This window comes from Balaenoptera physalus (assembly GCF_965194825.1).
Source record: "Balaenoptera physalus genome assembly, chromosome: 6".
Classification (NCBI taxonomy): Eukaryota; Metazoa; Chordata; class Mammalia; order Artiodactyla; family Balaenopteridae; genus Balaenoptera; species Balaenoptera physalus.
In genome coordinates this window covers 43,823,169-43,846,299 of record NC_138885.1, presented here as the reverse complement: position 1 = coordinate 43,846,299, position 23,131 = coordinate 43,823,169, and the positions used below count along the sequence as shown (strand labels likewise).

The 23,131-nt window shown below is 33.6% G+C and overlaps 1 protein-coding gene across 5 annotated transcripts in view; it reads left to right on the top strand.

Moving 5' to 3' along the window:
* Positions 1 to 23,131, top strand: part of ORC4 (origin recognition complex subunit 4) — a 98,999-nt gene that overhangs the window by 57,044 nt on the left and 18,824 nt on the right. For 4 of the 5 annotated variants that reach the window (XM_082465130.1, XM_082465129.1, XM_082465128.1 and 1 more), the window contains 6 exons: positions 143 to 233; positions 8,289 to 8,364; positions 8,830 to 8,915; positions 11,828 to 11,876; positions 18,736 to 18,887; positions 21,612 to 21,785. In XM_082465130.1, coding sequence (XP_082321256.1) covers positions 143 to 233; positions 8,289 to 8,364; positions 8,830 to 8,915; positions 11,828 to 11,876; positions 18,736 to 18,887; positions 21,612 to 21,785 — 628 coding nt within the window. The remainder of the gene's footprint in view (positions 1 to 142; positions 234 to 8,288; positions 8,365 to 8,829; positions 8,916 to 11,827; positions 11,877 to 18,735; positions 18,888 to 21,611; positions 21,786 to 23,131) is intronic. The other variant, XM_082465131.1, reaches the window with a different exon arrangement.

Here is a 23,131-nt window from a genome sequence, read left to right as displayed (position 1 = left end):
TATTTAGAGCATAAGTCAAGTGCCCAGAAGAAGAGAAAAAAGGAATGTCTGTTTTTTGTTCAAATTCAGCTTTTAAAAAGTATTACCTAGCAAATTATTTCAGCTTTCCTTTTTAAATTTTGGCCTATTTATATCATTTCAGACACCTAATTGAGCTGCTAAAAAGAACTGCTATTCATGGAGAAAGTAATTCTGTTCTCATTATTGGACCCCGAGGATCAGGAAAGACCATGGTAAAAGCTGTTGATTTCTGATGTTCCTTTGCTTTGTAGGCATGTGATGATTCTTAGGGACAACACTGGAAATGTTTTTCATTGTTTTCATCGTTGTGTTACTAACATTTTGCTTTTTTTTTTTTTTTTAATTTAAATCATAGAAGACATGCAAAGCCTGTATAATGTTAGACTGGTATATTTGAGTTGAACAATCTTTTTTACCTTTTTCTCCCTCACAGTAACAAATTTTCAAATAATGTTTGTTCCATCATGGTCTTTTATCCTTGAAGAATTTGTGATTGCCAATGGACAAAGCAAACTAGCAGCTATTGAGCCTGTACCTTGTGTCTTTTATTTATGTTCTGTCATTTATTCTTTACATTAACGCTGCAAGGTAGGTTTGGTATTGTCTCTATTTGTAGATTAGGTAACTATCATACCATGCATTCTTTTTTTTCCTTTTATTGTTTAACCCTAACTCAGGCAGTTTTTTTTATATGTACACTCACATCTTCTAGAATTCTCTTCTACTTTCCCTCTTTACTTTATTTGCTTAGTCACCTTCAAAAGATACTGTTGCTTTTTTCCCTCAGTTTCTCTTTTCACATTCTTTATTCATTATATAAGACAAATTATGGCTGTTATATTGCAAGTATTACCATTTAATTATAAAATCTGTTTTCTGCTATGTTCCATGCAATAAATTTAGATTTCTCACTAATATGCTTTTTATATTATGTGTATAAGTAAAATTATGTATTTTTTATGTATTATTTTATATTAAGTAAAAGTATGTAAAATAGAAATAAAATTACATTTTTATTTTTTAAGCAGTATGTTTTCACTGTATATTATGTAAGATGAGGAAATTAGGACTTTAGGATTTTACTGTTATCACCCATTTCCAGTATTGTTTGAAGTACATCAATTGGGAATTTAGATCTAGATAATTTCTTTTCTTTTTTAATCTTTTAAGAGTTTTTCATTTATTATAATCACATTTACAGTAGTATTTATTTTTGACTCTGTTTAATTTAGTTCAGTCCTTGTATATAACCACTGTTTCTTTATTCTTGGTTTTTTATTACGATTTTCCTTTTTGTGTTTGACTTCAGTGCTATTTGGGGTAGTTTTTATAAGAGAACCATGTGACTAATATGCTTTGGAATTATTAGACTATTTAAAATTATTAACAATAATTATATTAACAGTAGAAAAACTGAGCAAAGATATGCACAGAAAGATCATAGGAAATTAAATACAAAGCAATCTTAAACTTATAAACATGTTCAATTTCACTCATAATTTAGTAAATTAAATAAAAACTATAGTAATTTTCTCTATCAGGTTGACAAAAAGATCTGTAAGATTGATAACATACTGATGTTTTTGCTAGTGGTATAAGTTAGAATTAGACAAAATCTAACCACACTACAAATGTGTATACCCTTTGACTCAGCAACATTTCTAGGAATTTACCATTGTGAAATGATACGTGTACAGTTACTTATTTCAGCACTGTTTGTTAATAGTGAAAGATGAGAAACAATGTAAATGCCCATCAACAGAATACTGGTTAACAAATCATGGTACATCCATCCATATAATGGACTATGATACAGCAGTAAAAAAGAATAAGGAAATATTTGTAGACAGTCCATAAAGAAAAGGAAGAGAAAAAAAAGCTCATATTTCTGTTGGTTCGTCTGTGAACCAAAAATTCCCTGAAATGCATTTTTTTTTCCATTTTTTTTTTAACATCTTTATTGAAGTATAATTGCTTTACAATGGTGTGTTAGTTTCTGCTTTAAAACAAAGTGAATCAGTTATACATATACATATGTTCCCATATCTCTTCCCTCTTGCGTCTCCCTCCCTCCCACCCTCCCTATCCCACCCCTCTAGGTGGTCACAAAGCACCGAGCTGATCTCCCTGTGCTATGCGGCTGCTTCCCACTAGCTATCTATTTTACATTTGGTAGTGTATATATGTCCATGACACTCTCTCACCCTGTCATATCTCACCCTTCCCCCTCCCCACATCCTCAAGTCCATTCTTTAGTAGGTCTGTGTCTTTATTCCCATCTTGCCGCTAGGTTCTTCCTGACCTTTTTGTTTGTTTGTTTTTTCTGTAGATTCCATATATATGTGTTAGCATACTGTATTTGTTTTTCTCTTTCTGACTTACTTCACTCTGTATGAAAAACTCCATCCACCTCATTACAGATACCTCCATTTCATTTCTTTTTATGGCTGAGTAATATTCCATTGTATATATGTGCCACATCTTCTTTATCCATTCATCCGATGATGGACACTTAGGTTGCTTCCATGTCCTGGCTATTGTAAATAGAGCTGCAATGAACATTTTGGTACATGACTCTTTTTGAATTATGGTTTTCTCAGGGTATATGCCCAGTAGTGGGATTGCTGGGTCGTATGGTAGTTCTATTTTTAGTTTTTTAAGGAACCTCCATACTGTTCTCCATAGTGTCTGTACCAATTTACATTCCCACCAACAGTGTAGGAGAGTTCCCTTTTCTCCACACCCTCTCCAGCATTTATTGTTTGTAGATTTTTTGATGATGGCCATTCTGACCAGTGTGAGGTGATACCTCATTGTAGTTTTGATTTGCATTTCTCTAATAATTAGTGATGTTGAGCATCTTGTCGTGTGCATTTTTTTTTAATTTATTTAATTTATTTATTTTTGACTGCGTTGGGTCTTCGTTGCTGCCCGTGGGCTTTTCTCTAGTTGCGGCGAGTGGGGCTGCCCCTCGCTGCCGTGCGCCGGCTTCTTATTGCAGTGGCTTCTCTTGTTGCGGAGCATGGGCTCTAGTCACCCGGGCTTCAGTAGTTGTGGCACGTGGGCTCAGCAGTTGTGGCTCACGGGCTCTAGAGCGCAGGCTCAGTAGTTGTGGCACACGGGCTTAGCCGCTCCATGGCATGTGGGATCTTCCCGGACCAGGGCTCGAACCCATGTCCCCTGCATTGGCAGGCAGATTCCCAACCACTGTGCCACCAGAGAAGTCCCCATTTTTTTATATATGTAAATTTATTTTTATTTTTGGCTGCGTTGGGTCTTCATTGCTGCGCAGGGGCTTTCTGTGGTTGTGGCGAGCGGGGGCTACTCTTTGTTGCGGTGCATGAGCTTCTCATTGCAGTGACTTCTCTCATTGCGGAGCACAGACTCTAGGCACACGGGCTTCAGTAGTTGTGGCTTGCGGGCTCTAGAGCACAGGCTCAGTAGTTGTGGTGCACAGGCTTAGTTGCTCCATGGCATGTGGGATCTTCCTGGACCAGGGCTAGAACCTGTGTCCCATGCATTGGCAGAAGGATTCTTTACCACTGCACCACCAGGGAAGTCCTTTCATGTGCTTTTTGGCCATCCATGTGCTTCCCTAAGATATTAAACACTAATACAGTGAGTTATTTGTTGAGGGGGGGATATGGGAACAGAGGTAGGAATCTTTTCACTGCATATCTTTTTATACTTTTTGAGGGGTAAACTATATGACCATACAATCTATTTTAAAAACTAAAGAATGGGAAGTTGGTTGAAGGCAAGGGTAGAAACCCCAACAACCTGCTTAACAGAACAAATCACTAAAGTCATTCAGACCACAGAAATACAAAAGAGAAATGAAGTTTAGTAATATGGGGAAATGTAAAAAAATATTTTAAATACATCAAAAATTATTTTGCACATTACTTACAACATGGCTGGGATTGAACTCTTGGGTCACAGTTTTTTCTCCTTTGGAATTACATAGATTTTATTCAATTTGTATTCTGTGGGAAAACTCCAAGGGTAGGCTTTTCTTTTTTCCTTTATAAACTGGATAGTTTAGATTATGCAGTCATAACAACCCTAAATTTCAGTGTCTTGACACAAAAGAAGTGTATTGTTTACTTTTGCTCTATGCGTAGTGTGGATCAGCAAGGGGGCACTGTTCTCTGTAGTCACTCAAAGGAAGTAGTGGATGTTATGTCAGCATTCCTCCACAAACACCCCAGTGGAGGAAAGGGAGCATGATGAATCATGGACACTCTTAAAGTTCCTATCCAGAGGTGATACAGAACACATCTCACAGTTCACTGAACAGAGTGAGTCACATGGTTACACCTAATTTCAAGAGAGCAAGGAAGTACATTTTTCCTAGGTGCCTAGAAAGGGAGGTTAAGCAGAAGTATGGTGAACATCACTGATGACCACCACAGCTAACGTGTTTTGAGTTTGTTTGTGATTTTTCCTTGTCTGGATGCTTTTAGAATTTCTCTATCTTAGCAGTGTGAACATTTCATAGGCTATTTCCAAGTGTGGGTCATAAAAACTGAAGCTCTGCAAACCCTCTTAATGTGAATTTAAGTCTTTCTTTAGTAAAGGATAGTTTTCCTTTCTTTCCAGTTTTCATTATTTTATTGTCTTTGGAAAACACATTATCCTATGTATTTTTGAAGAACATTTTTACATAATACTTTAATTCTTCAAGGAGCTCCATAGTGATACTCTTGTATCATCAGTACAGGAGAAAATGAGATCTAGGAAATCAGTACATTAGACCTGTTATTCTGTCGTACACTGTGCATCTTGAAACAAAATAACAATACAACAGAGAAGTTGAATCTCAGTGATTTATACATCAAAGTATCAAGCCTAAAAATATAACTTGAACAGCTAATGACTGAATTTATTCTGAACTTTCATCTTGGAAGTTTGTCCCTAAAGGCATGGAGAAAGTTCAGAAAAAAAGTAAACAGAGCTAGTAAATGCTTACAAAGATGTATAAGTAAATACAAATTAAAGCTATACTCCATTTCATTAGTAAATTGGCTAAAATAGATATATTTTTTACAGAAAAAGTAAGCAGATAGTACAGAGTTCCCATATAATCTCCACATACATACATGCACACACGTGCACACAGTTTCCCCTATCATTAATATCTTGCCTTAGTGTGGTACATTTGTTAAAATTAATGAAAGTGATATTGAAACATCATTACTAACTAAAATCCATTGTCTACATTAAGGGTCAGTCTTTGAATTCTACAAGTCTGTGGGTACAACACACTGTTCTGGTGTTTTGACATCATTTATCTAATGTGAGTTAACTGGAATATGGAAGAACCCATACCTGGTATTCCATTTTGGTACAATTTAATTTATTCCTACTGCACTCCAATATTGAGAGGTCAAAAAGATAAGGAGTATTGTTTAACTCGTGCCACTTTTGTGACTTGTTGTGTGTGGGAGTATCCTGAGATATAAAATAAGTTATTCTTAGATAAGAATTTTATTATGTAATATAATTAGTATAATTATATATATCATAGCATTAGTACAGTCATGTGTTAGTAATATTATTAGTATAATCATGTAAATTTGAACTTAAAAAATAAGATTACAGTATATTTAAAACACTATCCTTGGCCAAACTATCCAAAATACAAAAATTCAGAATCTACAGTTAAGCGATAAAGGTAACAGATATTGTGGTTTGTTGTATTTCAAACATTTATTTTAATAATAGATATGGTTCCAAATGACAGATTGGACCCTGGAAAATACTCTTCTATATAGAGATAACTGTAGACAAAGAAACTTGCTAGATAGTTAAGTAGGATGTTTCTTCTAGTTGATATTTCTTCTAGTTGCATATTGTTGAATCTTGTGTTCCTTAAAGTATTTGGGAATAGTAATAGTAGGTAAGCATAAAAATCTCTGGATGTTGGCAGTTCTAAGCAAACTGTGCTAGTATGTTTGTAAAATTAATTTTTAGCTACAAAGAATGTGGAAATGGGGTAGCCAAATTGGTTATGCTGGTTAGTGTAACATAACCAACTAAGTTTTTTTAGTACATAATATAGTTTAAAATATTTGAAAAGATGACATTGTTTCCTTGAAAAAAAACTGGCATTATGTGATTGGTAACCTAGCCAATTAACACAGTAAATTTTAGCAATATCCAGAGTGGAACTAAAATTATTATTTGAAGACATACTTGCTAATATCATTTCAGACGGTCACACCTCATAAAAAATTGTGAGCTAATTCAAGCAAATCATAGTAACCTGGTGTTAAAGTAAATTCAGTGGAAAGAGGCTATAAACCTGTTACAACTCTCTCTATGCATATGTAAAATGAAGGTATTATTATTAACCCTGTTTCATTCTGCAAAGAATTTGAAATGGTTTTGAACAATTCATCAAACGTGAAATGATTTTAAACATAAAATCAGAGCCAGGGGGCTTCCCTGGTGGTGCAGTGGTTGAGAGTCCGCCTGCTAATGCAGGGGACAGGGGTTCAAGCCCTGGTCTGGGAGGATCCCACATGCCGCGGAGCAGCTGGGCCCGTGAGCCACAACTGCTGAGCCTGCGCGTCTGGAGCTTGTGCTCCACAACAAGAGAGGCTGCGAGAGTGAGAGGCCCGCGCACCGCGATGAAGAGTGGGCCCCACTTGCCGCAACTGGAGAAAGCCCTCGCACAGAAACGAAGACCCGGCACAGCCAAAAATAAATTAATTAATTAATTAAAAAAAAAAATCAGAGCCAGGGAAATATAAATATTATGTAAGTAAAATATCAAGAGGTGGGGGCAAGAACACAGCAGGTTACTAAGAGAATACAGCTGTAGCATCTTGGGACTAACTCTTGCGATAGGGTCTGACTTGATCCAAAGACAGAAAGTACCACCTCATCTTCTGACAGTTTTCTGTAAAGAATGTAACATCTCAGCTGGGCTTTTACTCATAGTATGACAGTTGACATTTTGAGATTGTCTTTTTTTAAGAGGACTACCTGTGATCTGAGGTAGAATTCCATATGCTTTAGAAACTATACAGATATACCAGGAATAGCTAGTATTTTTGATATACTGTTGTGAAACCTAATAATTTAAAATGAGGGTATTTGTTTTCTTTCTATTGCACAAAGATATTACAGTGACAAATAGAGGTAGAATATTGCAAATACAAATAGTATTTTGTTTTTCAAAATAGCTTACCAGTTGTCTCAGTGACTTTGTTGAATAATCCTTTTTGTCCTCACTAAATTTTGATGCCATCTTTATTGTATACATAGCCTAATTTCCTGGACTATATATTTTGGGATAGTACTGTTCTATTTCTATTTTCATATTAAAGAGAATAATCTGCCATTACTCTTCCTTTTAAAAAGCTTTATGTTTTTTCTTTATTTATTTTCAAATTTAAGAAAATATGTAGTATTAATATGAAGAGATATATATGATAGTGCAATATGAGTGATAAGATGTCACAAATCAAAAAATATAAAGAATGTAAGTATGTGGCATAGAAACCTGTAATTATAAAAATGTGAAGCTTTATAATTGAACAGTTTACGGTGGCATAACACTTTCTGGGTATTTTTAGTAGTAATTACTATTATATTTTAAGTATATTATTAGTATTAATAATTTTTTTTTAATTGTGAGCTCTAAGTTTAATAAGGGCTTTCTTTGCTTACCTAGCAGCTAACAAAGGCAACATCTCTTTTTTCAGCTTAACCTCTTGGTATTTCTTTTTTTTTTTTTGGTATTTCTTTTTTAATTTTCATTTTAAGGTAACATACAAAGTAGTTCACAGTATTTCATAAAAATTGCTGTATTGGGGGCAGACATTTTGCAATCATTTAGCATTGTACTTATTTTCAATAGCTTTTAACTGATTTCAATGATAATTTTGTAGAGTAAATGGTGGAGACATATAATGAACTGACTGAGACATGAAGTTCTTAAGTGGCCATAGTTTTATGTGACTTCTACTATAGAGAAGTATTTCTTTGAAAACTTAAGGGTTATTTCTAAACATTTATTAGAAGTTTGGGTAGCTGATTGAGAGAGTGTGGCATCAGTCCAGGCTCTGGCATCTTAAGAGTCAGACTTTAGGAGTTCTAGTTAAACCTTCTATCTACAGAGAATCTGCAAATTTAATTGTTGATTTTAAATGACAATCTGTTTATATTCTGTTCCTATTACTCATATTTTAAAAAAGAATATGGGCTTATCTTTTACCTATTATTAAATATTTCATAAACTTTTTAATATTATTTAGTTAATAAACCATGCTTTGAAAGAACTAATGGAAGTAGAAGAAATGAGTGAAAATGTATTACAAGTTCACTTAAATGGTAAGTATGTCCTCATTTTGCTATTGGAAGTGATGTAAGCCATGTGAGCTTTTTATATTATGAAACTTAATTTACTCGTGTGTTTTAAATCTGCATTAATAACTATATTTTAAAAACGAAATCCTTGTTTAACAACTTTTACTTTAGCACACTGTACACAGTATTTTTAGAAATTAAAAAAATATTAATAAAGGAGACACATAAGGTCTCTTGTTTTTTATCTTGATTTTCTTATCTTTTTTTTAAATAATACTAATCCCAAGGAAGATGGTTCTTTGAGTCTATTAAATGTTTTCACTGTTGAGTTTTTAAAAGGAAATAATGTACACTAACAGGCTTTGACTTTTTTCTTTCTAGTTAAATTTTAAAAAGCATTAGAAAACTTACTTGACTGGAAAATAATCTGCATTGTATCAAATACATATTTCATTTTTATTAAATACTTTAAAATGGGCTTTATTTCAGGACTGCTGCAGATCAATGATAAAATTGCCTTAAAGGAAATCACAAGGCAGTTAAATCTGGAAAATGTAGTTGGAGATAAAGTTTTTGTAAGTATCATTTTCATTATTTTATTAAATAGGCTTCAAATTAAAGTCTGTATAGCATAGATACGTTTATATTTTTGGAAGAGTAGGAAGAGTTCAGAGATTCTAAATTGAAATATGCAAGATTCTTATCATAAGAATGTACAAAGTACTAGGATGCATTTATTCATCAAATCTTTATGTTTAGATTTTTTTGAAGTAGGTTATACTAGTTATAAAATACTTCAAAAAATCCAGGTTTGTGTAGGTATTATCTGAGTTTGTTTCTTTATCTGTAAGATAAATATTATGATTCTCTACCTTTGGAGATAGATTATTATGTTTTTAAAAATACTACACTCTAGCAGTCTATTTCTAGTCTTATGAGACTTGGATAGCATGGGAGTAGTGGAAAATGTATTGAATTTGAAGCTACAACAAGTGGATTTGAGTCTTGCCCTGTAACTATTGACTACCTGGTAATCATGGCTAATAAATATCTTTGAATTACAGATCCCTCACCTGTTAAATTGGCATTATCTTATTATACTTACCTCACAGATTTATTCTAAAGAAGAAACGAAGTATTAAACATCATTTATGTTTTGTTTTTTTTTAAAATAGGATGGTAATATGCTGTGCAAGTGTCAGTTACCTCTTATTAAAATGTTCTCAGAAAGTTAGCCACATCTCATTATTGTAGCTTGGAATCTCAGGACAGTAAACATCAATAATTTAAACTGATTAGAAATGTTTTGGAACTTTTATTAAACTTTTTACCTACCACTTGATTTATAAGGCTCAAGGGAAACATGATTAACTTGCAGCTGCCTTAATTTTCATAATGAAATGACTCATCTGCTTAATGCAATTGAAGCAGGTTGTAGACGTTCCAAGTTCATTTTCTGGTCACTGGTGATCATTCAGTGGTGTCACTCTAATCTCTAAACTGTGTCTCTGTTCTGCAGTAACACTGCATAGTTGTGTAAGCCTCCTAACATTTAGTAATTTTATTCTTTAAAAACTACCTATAAAAAGTTGAGCCAATCATGTGTTACCCTTCCATTATCTACAGGTCTTCTTCTTTTTTTTTTTTTTTTTTTTTTTGCTGCATTGCATCTTCATTGCTGCGCGCGAGCTTTCTCTAGTTGTGGTGAGCGGGGCTACTCTTCATTGTGGTGGGCACGCTTCTCATTGCAGTGGCTTCTCTTGTTGCGGAGCACGGGCTCTAGGTGAATGGGCTTCAGTATTTGTGGCTCGCGGGCTCTAGAGCGCAGGCTCAGTAGTTGTGGCACACAGGCTTAGTTGCTCTGCGGCATGTGGGATCTTCCCGGACCAGGGATCGAGCCCCCTGCATTGGCAGGTGGATTCTTAACCACTGCACCACCAGGGAAGTCCCTATCTACAGGTCTTTGAAGTGCAAGTTCAAATGCTTCTTCTGTAAATCTGTTGTTCTACCTCCTGTCCAGAATGTAATGTAGAAGATAGCGGCCTACTTGGCAAAGGAGAGTTACTATTACGTAGACTCTGTTTGGCTTTTGGTTTCCAGTAGATTAGTGTTTCTGACTTTTCTAAATAGAGCTATTTGCATTGGATTCATATGAAATAATACAAGGCACAGTTGGTTATCATCCTAGTCATCACTATTGTTATCATAATCCCCACATATACAGATTATTAGTTTAACTTCTACATTGTATAGATTAGGCACCTGAGGCTAAGAGAACATAATTAGTGTGCCTGAAGTCATAAAATGACAAAGGCTGGACATTAAGAAACGAAGTGATTTAACCCAGACCCTTTCTGTTTTGATGTACTTAGAGCAAACTTGTATATTCTTTTATATATATATACACACACACATAAATGTGTATATATATATAAATATATACTTATATAAGTAAATTCTTATAATACGTGCATATGAATTTATCTAAGTATATACTTACACTTAATGTCAAGTATAATAGTCTTTAAAAAATAGCAAAATGTAAGCAACCTTTGAGTAATTTTGACCACTGATTTTCCAACAAATTGTCTCTGAGCCTTTGTTTATGTTCTGGTAAATACATCTTGCCCTGCCTACCTTGGAAATAGTATTACTTGACAGTATGTAATCATCACAAAATATGTAGAAGCTCTTTAAAACCTGTTATGCTATTTTATATCAGTTCTCTCTACTGGGAAACAAACAAGTGGGTTTTTTTTTTCCTATATATCTCCTCAAATTTAAAGTTGGCTGTTTCTTTAAATTAAGAAATCTGAATGAAGTAAAAATTAAGGACTTCAGTGAAAAAATATTTTAATGAGGCCTTTATCCACAGGCTGGAACATCTGGATAATGCATCTGCTACTCTATTAATTTCCAACCAGAATATTTAAGTTGTATCCAAAAATGTTTTGGCTGTGTTCCAAGTAAACATAGCCAAATTTGATATGATATATACAAATTCTATAATATTCTCTTGAATAGAGAAACACTCTTGTATTGTCTGATGTTTGAGGCAAGTTTCTTCTCCCTTTTCCTTTTGGATCTCATTTAAATTCATGGTAATTTTTTTAGTGGTACAAGTTTGAGACTTGCAAGAGACTGATGTGTTTCAAGATACAAAGTGAAATGGATTTCTTGTTCTCTGACTGTATTTAGAATATAACAACTCTTAAAAATTACCTTTAAATAAAGTTAACAGTTTTACAGATTTTATCTAGAAAATATAAAATTTTGAACATGGCATAATAATGCCATTTTCAGTGCTATGCCATCTCTACTTTTGTATTTAAGTTTTAGATTGTAAGCATAGAGATATTCAGCTCAGAATCTGGCCAATGACTTTGGCCAGATACACAGTGTCTATACAATATATAGAATCATATAGCCCTCTTTTATCCTTTATTTCACTAAACTTCTAGTCATGGTATCTTTTTTTGTTATTCAGGGAAGCTTTGCTGAAAACCTTTCATTTCTTCTGGAAGCTTTAAAAAAAGGTAAATATTAGTATGTTTAACAATATCAAAAGATATTTGTTTAGCTTTATTTTTCCCTTGATCATATGCTTTTACAAAAAATAATAAAGAAATATGAAAAAGAATAAAATAATGACCACTGAAATCCCTAATAATAGTGATTATTCCAATTAACATTTGATTTCATATCTGTATTCACCTGTAGTATATCATTGGTATAGATAGACAGAATTTTCAATAATAATAAAATCTTTTCTATTTTGTTGTGTGATATACATCTTTTCACTTACTCATGGTATGTTGTAAGCATCTTTCCATGTCAGTAAATATTGAGGTGCATCATCATTTTTATGGTTCTCATATATTTCATTTTAAAAATATAAATTAACTATAATTTAAAATTCTAATATAATGAATTATAATTTATTAAACACCAGCTATCAACTTTTATTTCTAATTTTGTATAATTAGGAAGAAATGCGTAAATGATCATCCAGATTTCCTGGGGTAAATTTCAGTGAGTACAGAATTCTAGATTAAAAGGTTCTACATTTAAAAGAATAAATATTAATTACCAAAGTACCCTAGAAGGTCCATTTTCTAAACATATTTAAAAGTACTTTTTTCCTTCAGGACGTCAAAAACAATTATTTTCATGTTTGCCTATTTAATAGAAAAAATTTTTATTTTAGTTTAATTTGCATAATTTGGGTACTGATTATGTTCATATCAGATTTTAATTGACCACTGATATTTCCTGGTTTGTGTATTTCCTGTTGGTTCTTTGCCTTATTTTGGTGGTTTATCTCATACTTATTATGTGAATTCTTGCACTTGTTTCTTTCTTAAGTTTGGTTTGGACTTTTCTGCTGAATAGAAGTTTAAAATTTTTTACATAGTCAAAATTTTTCTCTCCTTCATACTTTGACATTCACTTATATTTTCATCCAGTACATATAATTCATAATTTGGCTGGAATTTATTTTGGTAAGGTGTAAAGATCTAATCTTGAATATACCACTTTTTCCATTGTTACGTAATGCTATATTTTATCAAAAACTAAAGTACTATATTATGTAGGTCTAGACTTCTGAGTGGTCCCTGTGGTTTTAATATCATTTAGGTTAATGCATATGTTTTATTATCTACTGGATAATATTATCAGATATTATCTAACAGGTAATATTAGTAATTATTATTAATAAATCTGTTCATTATAAGTTTTTTTTTCACTTTTTATGCAAATATAAAGCCTTAGACCTTAAGGTAATAGTGATTGTTCTGCTAAAGTAGTTTCCATTGTTGTGAGGAGAAAAACAAATCCACAGAGTCATGTTCAACTTTTCCCTATTGTTGAAGTGTTAAAATTGTCATTCGTAGGAGTTAAAGTAGCTTTGGTTAAATTTCATAGTACAATGGTTATTTATAAAAATTATTTCTATGGGAAGATTTACTGTGTATTTCTACTAACTAAAAATAAGTCTCTTTTGAAGTAATAGTTTTATGTCCCTCTGTATTTAATCCCAAAGTATTTTGGTCTCTGTAGGTGTTAAAAGATCCTTGTCAATTTTTTTTTTTTTTAATCAGTCATCAGTTTTATACACATCAGTGTATACATGTCAATCCCAGTCGCCCAATTCAGCACATCACCACATCACCATCCCCACCCCACCGCGGTTTTCCCCCCTTGGTGTCCATATGTTTGTTCTCTACATCTGTGTCTCAACTTCTGCCCTGTAAACCGGTTCATCTGTACCATTTTTCTAGGTTCTACATACATGCGTTAATATACGATATTTGCTTTTCTCTTTCTGACTTACTTTACTCTGTGTGACATTCTCTAGATCCATCCACGTCTCAACAAATGACTCAATTTCGTTCCTTTTTATGGCTGAGTAATATTCCATTGTATATATGTGCCACATCTTCTTTATCCATTCATCTGTCGATGGGCATTTAGGTTGCTTCCATGACCTGGCTATTGTAAATAGTGCTGCAATGAACATTGGGGTGCATGTGTCTTTTTGAATTACGCTTTTCTCTGGGTATAGTGGGATTGCTGGATCATATGGTAATTCTATTTTTAGTTTTTTAAGGAACCTCCATATTGTTCTCCATAGTGGCTGTATCAATTTACATTCCCACCAACACTGCAAGAGGGTTCCCTTTTCTCCACACCCTCTCCAGCATTTGTTGTTTGTAGATTTTCTGATGATGCCCATTCTAACTGGTGTGAGGTGATACCTCAATGTAGTTTTGATTTGCATTTCTCTAATAATTAGTGATGTTGAGCAGCTCTTCATGTGCCTCTTGGCCATCTGTATGTCTTCTTTGGACAAACGTCTATTTAGGTCTTCTGCCCATTTTTGGATTGGGTTGTTTATTTCTCTAATATTGAGCTGACTGAGCCGTTTATATATTTTGGAGATTAATCCTTTGTCCGTTGATTCGTTTGCAAATATTTTCTCCCATTCTGAGGGTTGTCTTTTCGTCTTGTTTATGGTTTCCTTTGCTGTGCAAAAGCTTTGAAGTTTCATTAGGTCCCATTTGTTTATTTTTGTTTTTATTTCCATTACTCTAAGAGGTGGATCAAAAAAGATCTTGCTGTGATTTATGTCAAAGAGTGTTCTTCCTATGTTTTCCTCTAAGAGTTTTATAGTGTCCGATCTTACATTTAGGTCATTAATCCGTTTTGAGTTTATTGTAGTGTATGGTGTTAGGGAGTATTCTGATTTCATTCTTTTACTTGTAGCTGTCCAGTTTTCCCAGCACCACTTATTGAAGAGACTGTCTTTTCTCCGTTGTATATCTTTGCCTCCTTTGTCATAGATTAGTTGACCATAGGTGCGTGGGTTTATCTCTGGGCTTTCTATCTTGTTCCATTGATCTATATTTCTGTTTTTGTGCCAGTACCATATGGTCTTGATTACTGTAGCTTTGTAGTGTAGTCTGAAGTCAGGGAGTCTGATTCCTCCAGCTCTGTTTTTTGCCGTCAAGACTGCTTTGGCTATTCAGGGTTTTTTGTGTCTCCATACAAATTTTAAGATGATTTGTTCTCGTTCTGTAAAAAATGCCATTGGTAATTTGATAGGGATTGCATTGAATTTGTAGATTGCTTTGGGTAGTATAGTCATTTTCACAGTGTTGATTCTTCCAGTCCAAGAACATGGTATATCTCTCCATCTGTTGGTATCATCTTTAATTTCTTTCATCAGTGTCTTATAGTTTTCTGCATACAGGTCTTTTGTCTCCCTAGGTAGGTTTATTCCTAAGTATTTTATTCTTTTTGTTGCAATGGTAAATGGGAGTGTTTCCATAATTTCTCTTTCAGATTTTTCATCATTAGTGTATAGGAATGCAAGAGATTTCTGTGCATTAATTTTGTATCCTGGTACTTTACCAAATTCATTGATTAGCTCTAGAAGTTTGCTGGTGGCATTTTTAGGATTCTCTATGTATAGTATCATGTCATCTGCAAACAGTGACACTTTTACTTCTTCTTTTCCAATTTGTATTCCTTTTATTTCTTTTTCTTCTCTGATTGCCGTGGCTAGGACTTCCAATAATAGTGGTGAGAGTGGACATCCTTGTCTCGTTCCTGATCTTAGAGGAAATGCTTTCAGTTTTTCACCATTGAGAATGATGTTTGCTGTGGGTTTGTCATATATGGCCTTTATTTTGTTGAGGTAGGTTCCCTCTATGCCCACTTTCTGGAGAGTTTTTATCATAAATGGGTGTTGAATTTTGTCAAAAGCTTTTTCTGCATCTATTGAGATGATCATATGGTTTTTATTCTATAATTTGTTAATATGGTGTATCACATTGATGCATTTGCGTATATTGAAGAATCCTTGCATCCCTGGGGTAAATCCCACTTGATCGTGGTGTATGATCCTTTTAATGTGTTGTTGGATTCTGTTTGCTAGTATTTTGTTGAGGATTTTTGCATCTGTATTCCATCAGCGATATTGGTCTGTAATTTTCTTTTTTTGTAGTATCTTTGGTTTTGGTATCAGGGTGATGGTGGCCTCATAGAATGAGTTTGGGAGTGTTGCTTTCTCCTCAATTTTTTGGAAGAGTTTGAGAAGGATGGGTGTTAGCTCTTCTCTAAATGTTTGATAGAATTCACCTGTGAAGCCATCTGGTCCTGGACTTTTGTTTGTTGGAAGATTTTTAATCACAGTTTCAATTTCATTACTTGTGATTGGTCTGTTCATATTTTCTGTTTCTTCCTGGTTCGGTCTTGGAAGGTTATACCTTTCTAAGAATTTGTCCATTTCTTCCAGGTTGTCCATTTTATTGGCATAGAGTTGCTTGTAGTCGTCTCTTAGGATGCTTTGTATTTCTGCGGTGTCTGTTGTAACTTCTCCTTTTTCATTTCTAATTTTATTGATTTGATTCCTCTCCCTCTTTTTTTTGATGAGACTGGCTGAAAGCTTATCAATTTTGTTTATCTTCTCAAAGAACCAGCCTTTAGTTTTATTAATCTTTGCTATTGTTTTCTTTGTTTGTATTTCATTTATTTCCGCTCTGATCTTTATGATTTCTTTCCTTCTGCTAACTTTGGGTTTTGTTTGTTCTTCTTTCTCTAGTTCCTTTAGGTGTAAGGTTAGATTGTTTAATTGAGATTTTTCTTGTTTCTTGAGGTAGGCTTGTATAGCTATAAACTTCCCTCTTGGAACTGCTTTTGCTGCATCCCATAGGTTTTGGATCGTCATGTTTTCATTGTCATTTGTCTCTAGGTATTTTTTGATTTCCTCTTTGATTTCTTCAGTGATCTCCTGGTTATTTAGTAACGTATTATTTAGCCTCCATGTGTTTGTGTTTTTTATGTTTTTTTCCTTGTAATTCATTTCTAATCTCAGAGCATTGTGGTCAGAAAAGATGCTTGATATGATTTCAGTTTTCTTAAATTTACTGAGGCTTGATTTGTTACCCAAGATGTGATCTATTCTGGAGAATGTTCCGTGCGCACTTTAGAAGAAAGTGTAATCTGCTGTTTTTGGATGGAATGTCCTATAACTATCAATTAAATCTATCTGGTCTATTGTGTCATTTAAAGCTTCTGTTTCCTTATTTATTTTCATATTGGATGATCTGTCTATTGGTGTAAGTGAGGTGTTAAAGTCCCCCACTATTACTGTGTTACTGTCGATTTCCTCTTTTATAGATGTTAGCAGTTGCCTTATGTATTGAGGTGCTCCTATTTTGGGTGCATATATATTTATAATTGTTATATCTTCTTCTTGGATTGATCCCTTGATCAGTATGTAGTGTCCTTCCTTGTCTCTTGTAACATTCTTTATTTTAAAGTCTATTTTATCTGATATGAGTATAGCTACTCCAGCTTTCTTTTGATTTCCATTTACATGGAATATCTTTTTCCATCCCTTCACTTTCAGTCTGTATGTGTCCCTAAGTCTGAAGTGGGTCTCTTGTAGACAGCATTTATGTGGGTCTTGTTTTTGTATCCATTCAGGAAGCCTGTGTCTTTTGGTTGGAGCATTTAATCCATTCACGTTTAAGGTAATTATCGATATGTATGTTCCTATGACCATTTTCTTAATTGTTTTGGGTTTGTTTTTGTAGGTCCTTTTCTTCTCTTGTGTTTCCCACTTAGAGAAGTTCCTTTAACATTTGTTGTAGAGCTGGTTTGGTGGTGCTGAATTCTCGTAGCTTTTGCTTGCCTGTAAAGCTTTTGATTTCTCCATCAAATCTAAATGAGATCCTTTCCGGGTAAGTAATCTTGGTTGTAGGTTGTTCCCTTTCATCACTTTAAGTATATCATGCCGCTCCCTTCTGGCTTGTAGAGTTTCTGCTGAGAAATCAGCTGTTAACCTTATGGGAGTTCCCTTGTATGTTATTTGTCGTTTTTCCCTTGCTGCTTTCAATAATTTTTCTTTGCCTTCAATTTTTGCCAATTTGATTACTATGTGTCTCGGCATGTTTCTCCTTGGGTTTATCCTATATGGGACTCGCTGAGCTTCCTGGACTTGGGTGACTATTTCCTTTCCCATGTTAGGGAAGTTTTCGACTAGAATCTCTTCAAATATTTTCTCGGGTCCTTTCTCTCTCTCGTCTCCTTCTGGGACCCCTATAATGCGAATGTTGTTGCATTTAATGTTGTCCCACAGGTCTCTTAGGCTGTCTTCATTTCTTTTCTTTCTTTTTTTTTAGTCTGTTCCACAGCAGTGAATTCCACCATTCTGTCTTCCAGGTCACTTATCCGTTCTTGTGCCTCAGTTATTCTGCTATTGATTCCTTCTAGTGTAGTTTTCATTTCAGTTATTGTATTGTTCATCTCTGTTTGTTTGTTCTTTAATTCTTCTAGGTCTTTGTTAAACATTTCTTGCATCTTCTCGATCTTTGCCTCCATTCTTATTCTGAGGTCCTGTATCATCTTCACTGTCATTATTCTGAATTCTTTTTCTGGAAGGTTGCCTATCTCCACTTCATTTAGTTGTTTTTCTGGGGTTTTATCTTGTTCCTTCATCTGGTATATAGCCCTCTGCCTTTTCATCTTGTCTATCTTTCTGTGAATGTCCTTGTCAATTTTCTGATGATAGAAGAATTATGTTTACATAATTTAAAAAACAATAGTTTTCAGTCATTTAAATGATTTTCTTAACATCAGTAAAGCTACTAGAGTCTGGTGGGTAGACTGTGAATTACCTGATGGCCATAGGGGCTATTTTCTCCTTTGAATAATTTTTTTTGTTGAATAAATGTACATGCATTGGTAAGTGCCCCACCCCAAAGTAGGTTATCAGTATATTATTTTTGAATTGAGTTTTTAAAAATGAAATGTAATAAATAGTTTAGAAATTTAAGAAAGGCTGACATAATTGCTTGTTAATATAAAACTCTTATTTTTTCTTAGGTGACCGGACTAGTAGTTGCCCAGTGATCTTCATATTAGATGAATTTGATCTTTTTGCTCATCATAAAAACCAAACACTCCTCTATAATCTTTTTGACATTTCTCAGTCTGCACAGACTCCGGTAGCAGTTATTGGTCTTACATGTAGATTGGTAAGTGTTTCTATTTTAAAAATTGATTATAATATTTAGAAAATTAAAGCTTAATTACTGACTTATCACTATGTAGGTCATTTTTCAAATGTATTTCATCAATACTTGGCACATTTATCCCACTTTTCAACTCAAATTGAGGAAAACAAGGAAATATTTATCACATATCCTCATAGACTAATACCTCCTGCCCTCTAATCAAATCACTGAATAAAAAAATGTGAAGTGATAATTATGCTAATAAATATAATTTCTACATTAGCAAATAAAGAGAAAGTTAAATAACCTCACTACCATTTTATAAAAATTGCTAATAGTTTCTACTTTTTACATTTAAGATTCTTTCCATATTTTAAAAATGCTTGGAATCAACTCAAAATGATACTGTCCCAACTTTGTAAGTATACATCTCCAGAAATGGAAGGGATTATCTCTATCAGGTTGTCACAGTAGATAGTGGCTTCTTTGCTCCTTGGAGAATTTTAGAGTGATTTATCCATAGTGTTAATGTCACTATCACATTACTTTGTGAAGACTCCATGCTTGTTGAACCTTGTGTACCTTCAGACAGCTTATGTAGGTCTTTTTGCGTTTACCTTCTCTCTCTCTCTATCTCTGTCTTTTTTTTTTTTTAATTTTTCCCCAAAGTGGGTGCACCATTCTTGGAATTACTGCAATACCAGGTCAATGCGTGGAATGGATGGAGCAAGTTCCTATTCCATCTCCTAGTTCCAGAAATCCATTTAATTCATTGTCCTCGGACAGAGCACGTATCAGTTATTAAACTGATAAGAACAGATACTACACTTGATCTTAGCCGAAAGGCCGAGAAGCAGTGTGTTTACCTTCTTTTACTCTCCTAGTATGAACTTTCTAATTGAATTCAGGTAAAACTGGTTTTTAAGAGTCACCTCTCTTCTTATACTATGGCTGCCATGCATCTGTAGGTTTCATCCTTTTTCCTCCTTCATTTATGGCAGGCTTATGTCAAGCCCTTATTCCCCTTTTGTACAGCTCGTTCCCTTTTTTAGAAACGTGAAACTCTTTACTAAGTCATCTTTCAACAGTCCTGCTAGTGCTGTTTCTCAAAGGAGTGGCTTTCTGTGTCCTCCTTCCCCAGTGCTCTAGAGCTTACGATGTATGCTTTCATAATAAGCCTCTCTCATAGAAAATCTGGCTGGTTCTCCACATATCTTTATTCCTCTTTTCAAAATGTAGTAATCTAACACAGTGGTTAAGGAAGCACATTCCTCCTTGCTAAAAGCTCTTCCTTTGGGTGGAAGTGGCAGTGGCAAATGCTGTTGACCCAGTGAGGGACCAAATAAAGGGTTAGTAGCTCCTTAGCCATATTATCAGAGGCTCTTTTTTATTCTGTATGTATAATTCTCCAACTGTGTAATTCAAGTCTAAGTATATATCTATGTGTCCATGTTTATAGGGAAAGAGCAAAAGGATTGATGGAGTAGTGATTTTGCTAGCAAATAACCTCTTCCTTGTGGCAGTAATTTTTTTTTTTCTACTATTCCCTGTATCCCCACATTACCAATTTCTGTCATTACTGCCCACCACCAAACTATCAGTTACTGTTCACCTCTAAAATTCTTTTACTTCCATCTCTTTACATTCCCAAGTTCAGGCTCTTAATTATTGCTTACCTGTATGGCTGATCTAGAACTGCTCCTTAGTAGAAAATAAATGTATAATATTTCTGTCTCTGAACATAACTTTTAATTGTCTTATGCTGGCACTATATTTTTCTTTAACCTATAAACACATCTCAGGTTTTTCATTCACCCTCCCCCACTCTAACCCCAAGCTATTAATCTTTCCTGTCTTCCTTTCCACACTAACCATTATGCCATGATGCCTTTTCAGTCACTTTAATTCTTTCCTGTATATGGTTTCTTAACCTAGAATCATCTGGGTAGATTTGAAAATCCGTATTTCTGGGCCTCACCACAGCTTTTTGTTTTTCTTTTTTATAGAAAATTGACACTAAACTTGCTCCCTCACTTCTTAAGGAAAAATAGCACTAATACAAGTAGTTTCTCAAATATTGTTGTAAAAAAGCCAAAAGACAGAATAATTTACCAGTGTCACGCTGTGTTCCTGCCAGTTTCCTCTTCTACAGTTTGTTCCTTAAGTCCAGCATGGCTTCAGCTTAAATTTGTATAGTTTAGTGAACTGAATTTTTCTCCATTACACATGCTGCTTCTTGAGTCTTTGTTACATAAAACAATGAAGATGTTTAAATTTTCATGAATGTTAATAAGTCTAATTACATTTTATTATCTTAATTTTTTATCTGAATTCTTCATAGAATGTATGAAATTGCTTATTGATAGCTATAATTTTTTAGCAGTTATTGTTAGTCTTGCAGTGTTAAAGATTAGCTGAGAAAAACATGGTTGGGAAAAGGCTTGACATCACCAGGCTTACAAGTGCTTAGAAGGGGGTTAAAAGTAGCTTGGTTTAAAAATACTTTTAGAGGCTTGGTTTATTTCCAAGCCACATTCTCTTACATCTACTACCTTGTAGCCCTAAGTAGATCAAGGGAATAATTTAATTTTTTTTAATGCTTAATTGTGTATTACAGGATAAGCATTTTTAATGCTTAATTGTCTGTTAACAGGATTATAAGTGATAGTTCAAATAGTTATACCTCTAACATTGGTATGGTTATTTTAAACATGCATCTTACGGAGATTTTTGTTTGTTTTTAAGGATATTTTGGAACTCTTAGAAAAGAGAGTGAAGTCACGATTTTCCCACCGGCAGATACACTTAATGAATTCATTTGGTTTTCCACAGTATCTTAAAATATTTAAAGAACAATTATCTCTACCTGCAGTATTTCCAGGCAAGATTTTCGCTGAGAAGTGGAATGAAAATGTTCAGGTAGTTTGGAAAAAAGACAATAATGTTAAAGTAATATTTGTGTCTTGCTATACCATTTGAAAGCAATTAAAACTTGAAAATCTTTAAAATCTGTAAGTTAGCATAAAATTTCTAATATTACTGTGGCACAAAACTGCATTAATACAAATTATACTCTTTTGTGTGTGTATTTTCTTTTAAAAAACAGTTGAAATGTCATACTTCTAAATTTTTTTTCTCAAAAGAACTTTTATGAGATTTGTTTTATTTGTATCTGGTTTATATTTTAGATTACTTTGTTAATGAACTTCATCATTAAATATTTATTTTCTTTATTTTATAAGTTTAGCAATATATTAACTTAGTAAGGTTCATACCTACTATCCAGTGTGGATTTTTCTTTTCCAGTTCTCATGAACAACTTAAGCGTTTTTCTCATTGGGTCTATTAAGAGGCAATTCAGACTGTGGCAACTTTGGTTATATTATCTATATTGACATATCCCATCTTTGAGTCCTTGGAGCCCTGAGGGTCTTAAGTTGCAAACGCACACTCACTTGTTGTTTTAAACATTTACTGAACCTTGTGGACTCTAAATTTACTTATACTTAAGTTGAACAGCCTAATTTGTACAGACTGTTGTTGTATCAGCTAAGCATACTAGCATCAGTTTATCTTATACTGACAAGTTTTAGTTGGCAAGGAAAAGGGAGAGAGTGTATGTGTGTGAATGTGTGTTTAATAATGTGTTTGAAAAACAATATTACTGAATAAATCTTACATGTCAAAAATATGGGCCTTGTGAAAGTGGAAAATAATATAGAGTCCTTGGTTATGAAAGAATTAGGAAAAACTGGTCTATAATATTAAATACTAATGAGTGAGGATGATTAGATCTGCTTAGAGTTAAACAGTCTATATTCATTGGCTCTAAAAGATTGTTTTATGTTATAGCAATAATGATAGATTATATTTTTTTACCATAAAATCTTAAATATCAATACCAAATTAAAAGTGAGAATTTGCATTTATTTTGCTCTTTAACGATTCTTGCTTTTTCCCCATCTTTGTTGAGGTATAATTGACAAATTAGAAATTGCTTATATTTAAGGTATACAACTTGATGTTTTGGTATACATTGTGAAATACGACAATCAAGCTATAATATTTAACATATCCATCACCTCATATAGATTTCTTTTCTCCTTTTTTTTTTTTTAATTTTGTGGTAAAACCGTTAAGTTCTATCTTCTAAGCAAATTTCAAGTATATAGTACTGTATCGTTAACTATAATCACGTTGCTGTCCATTACTTATGCAGAACTTAACTTGTATAACTGAAACTTGATTCTTATTTTGATTTTAAA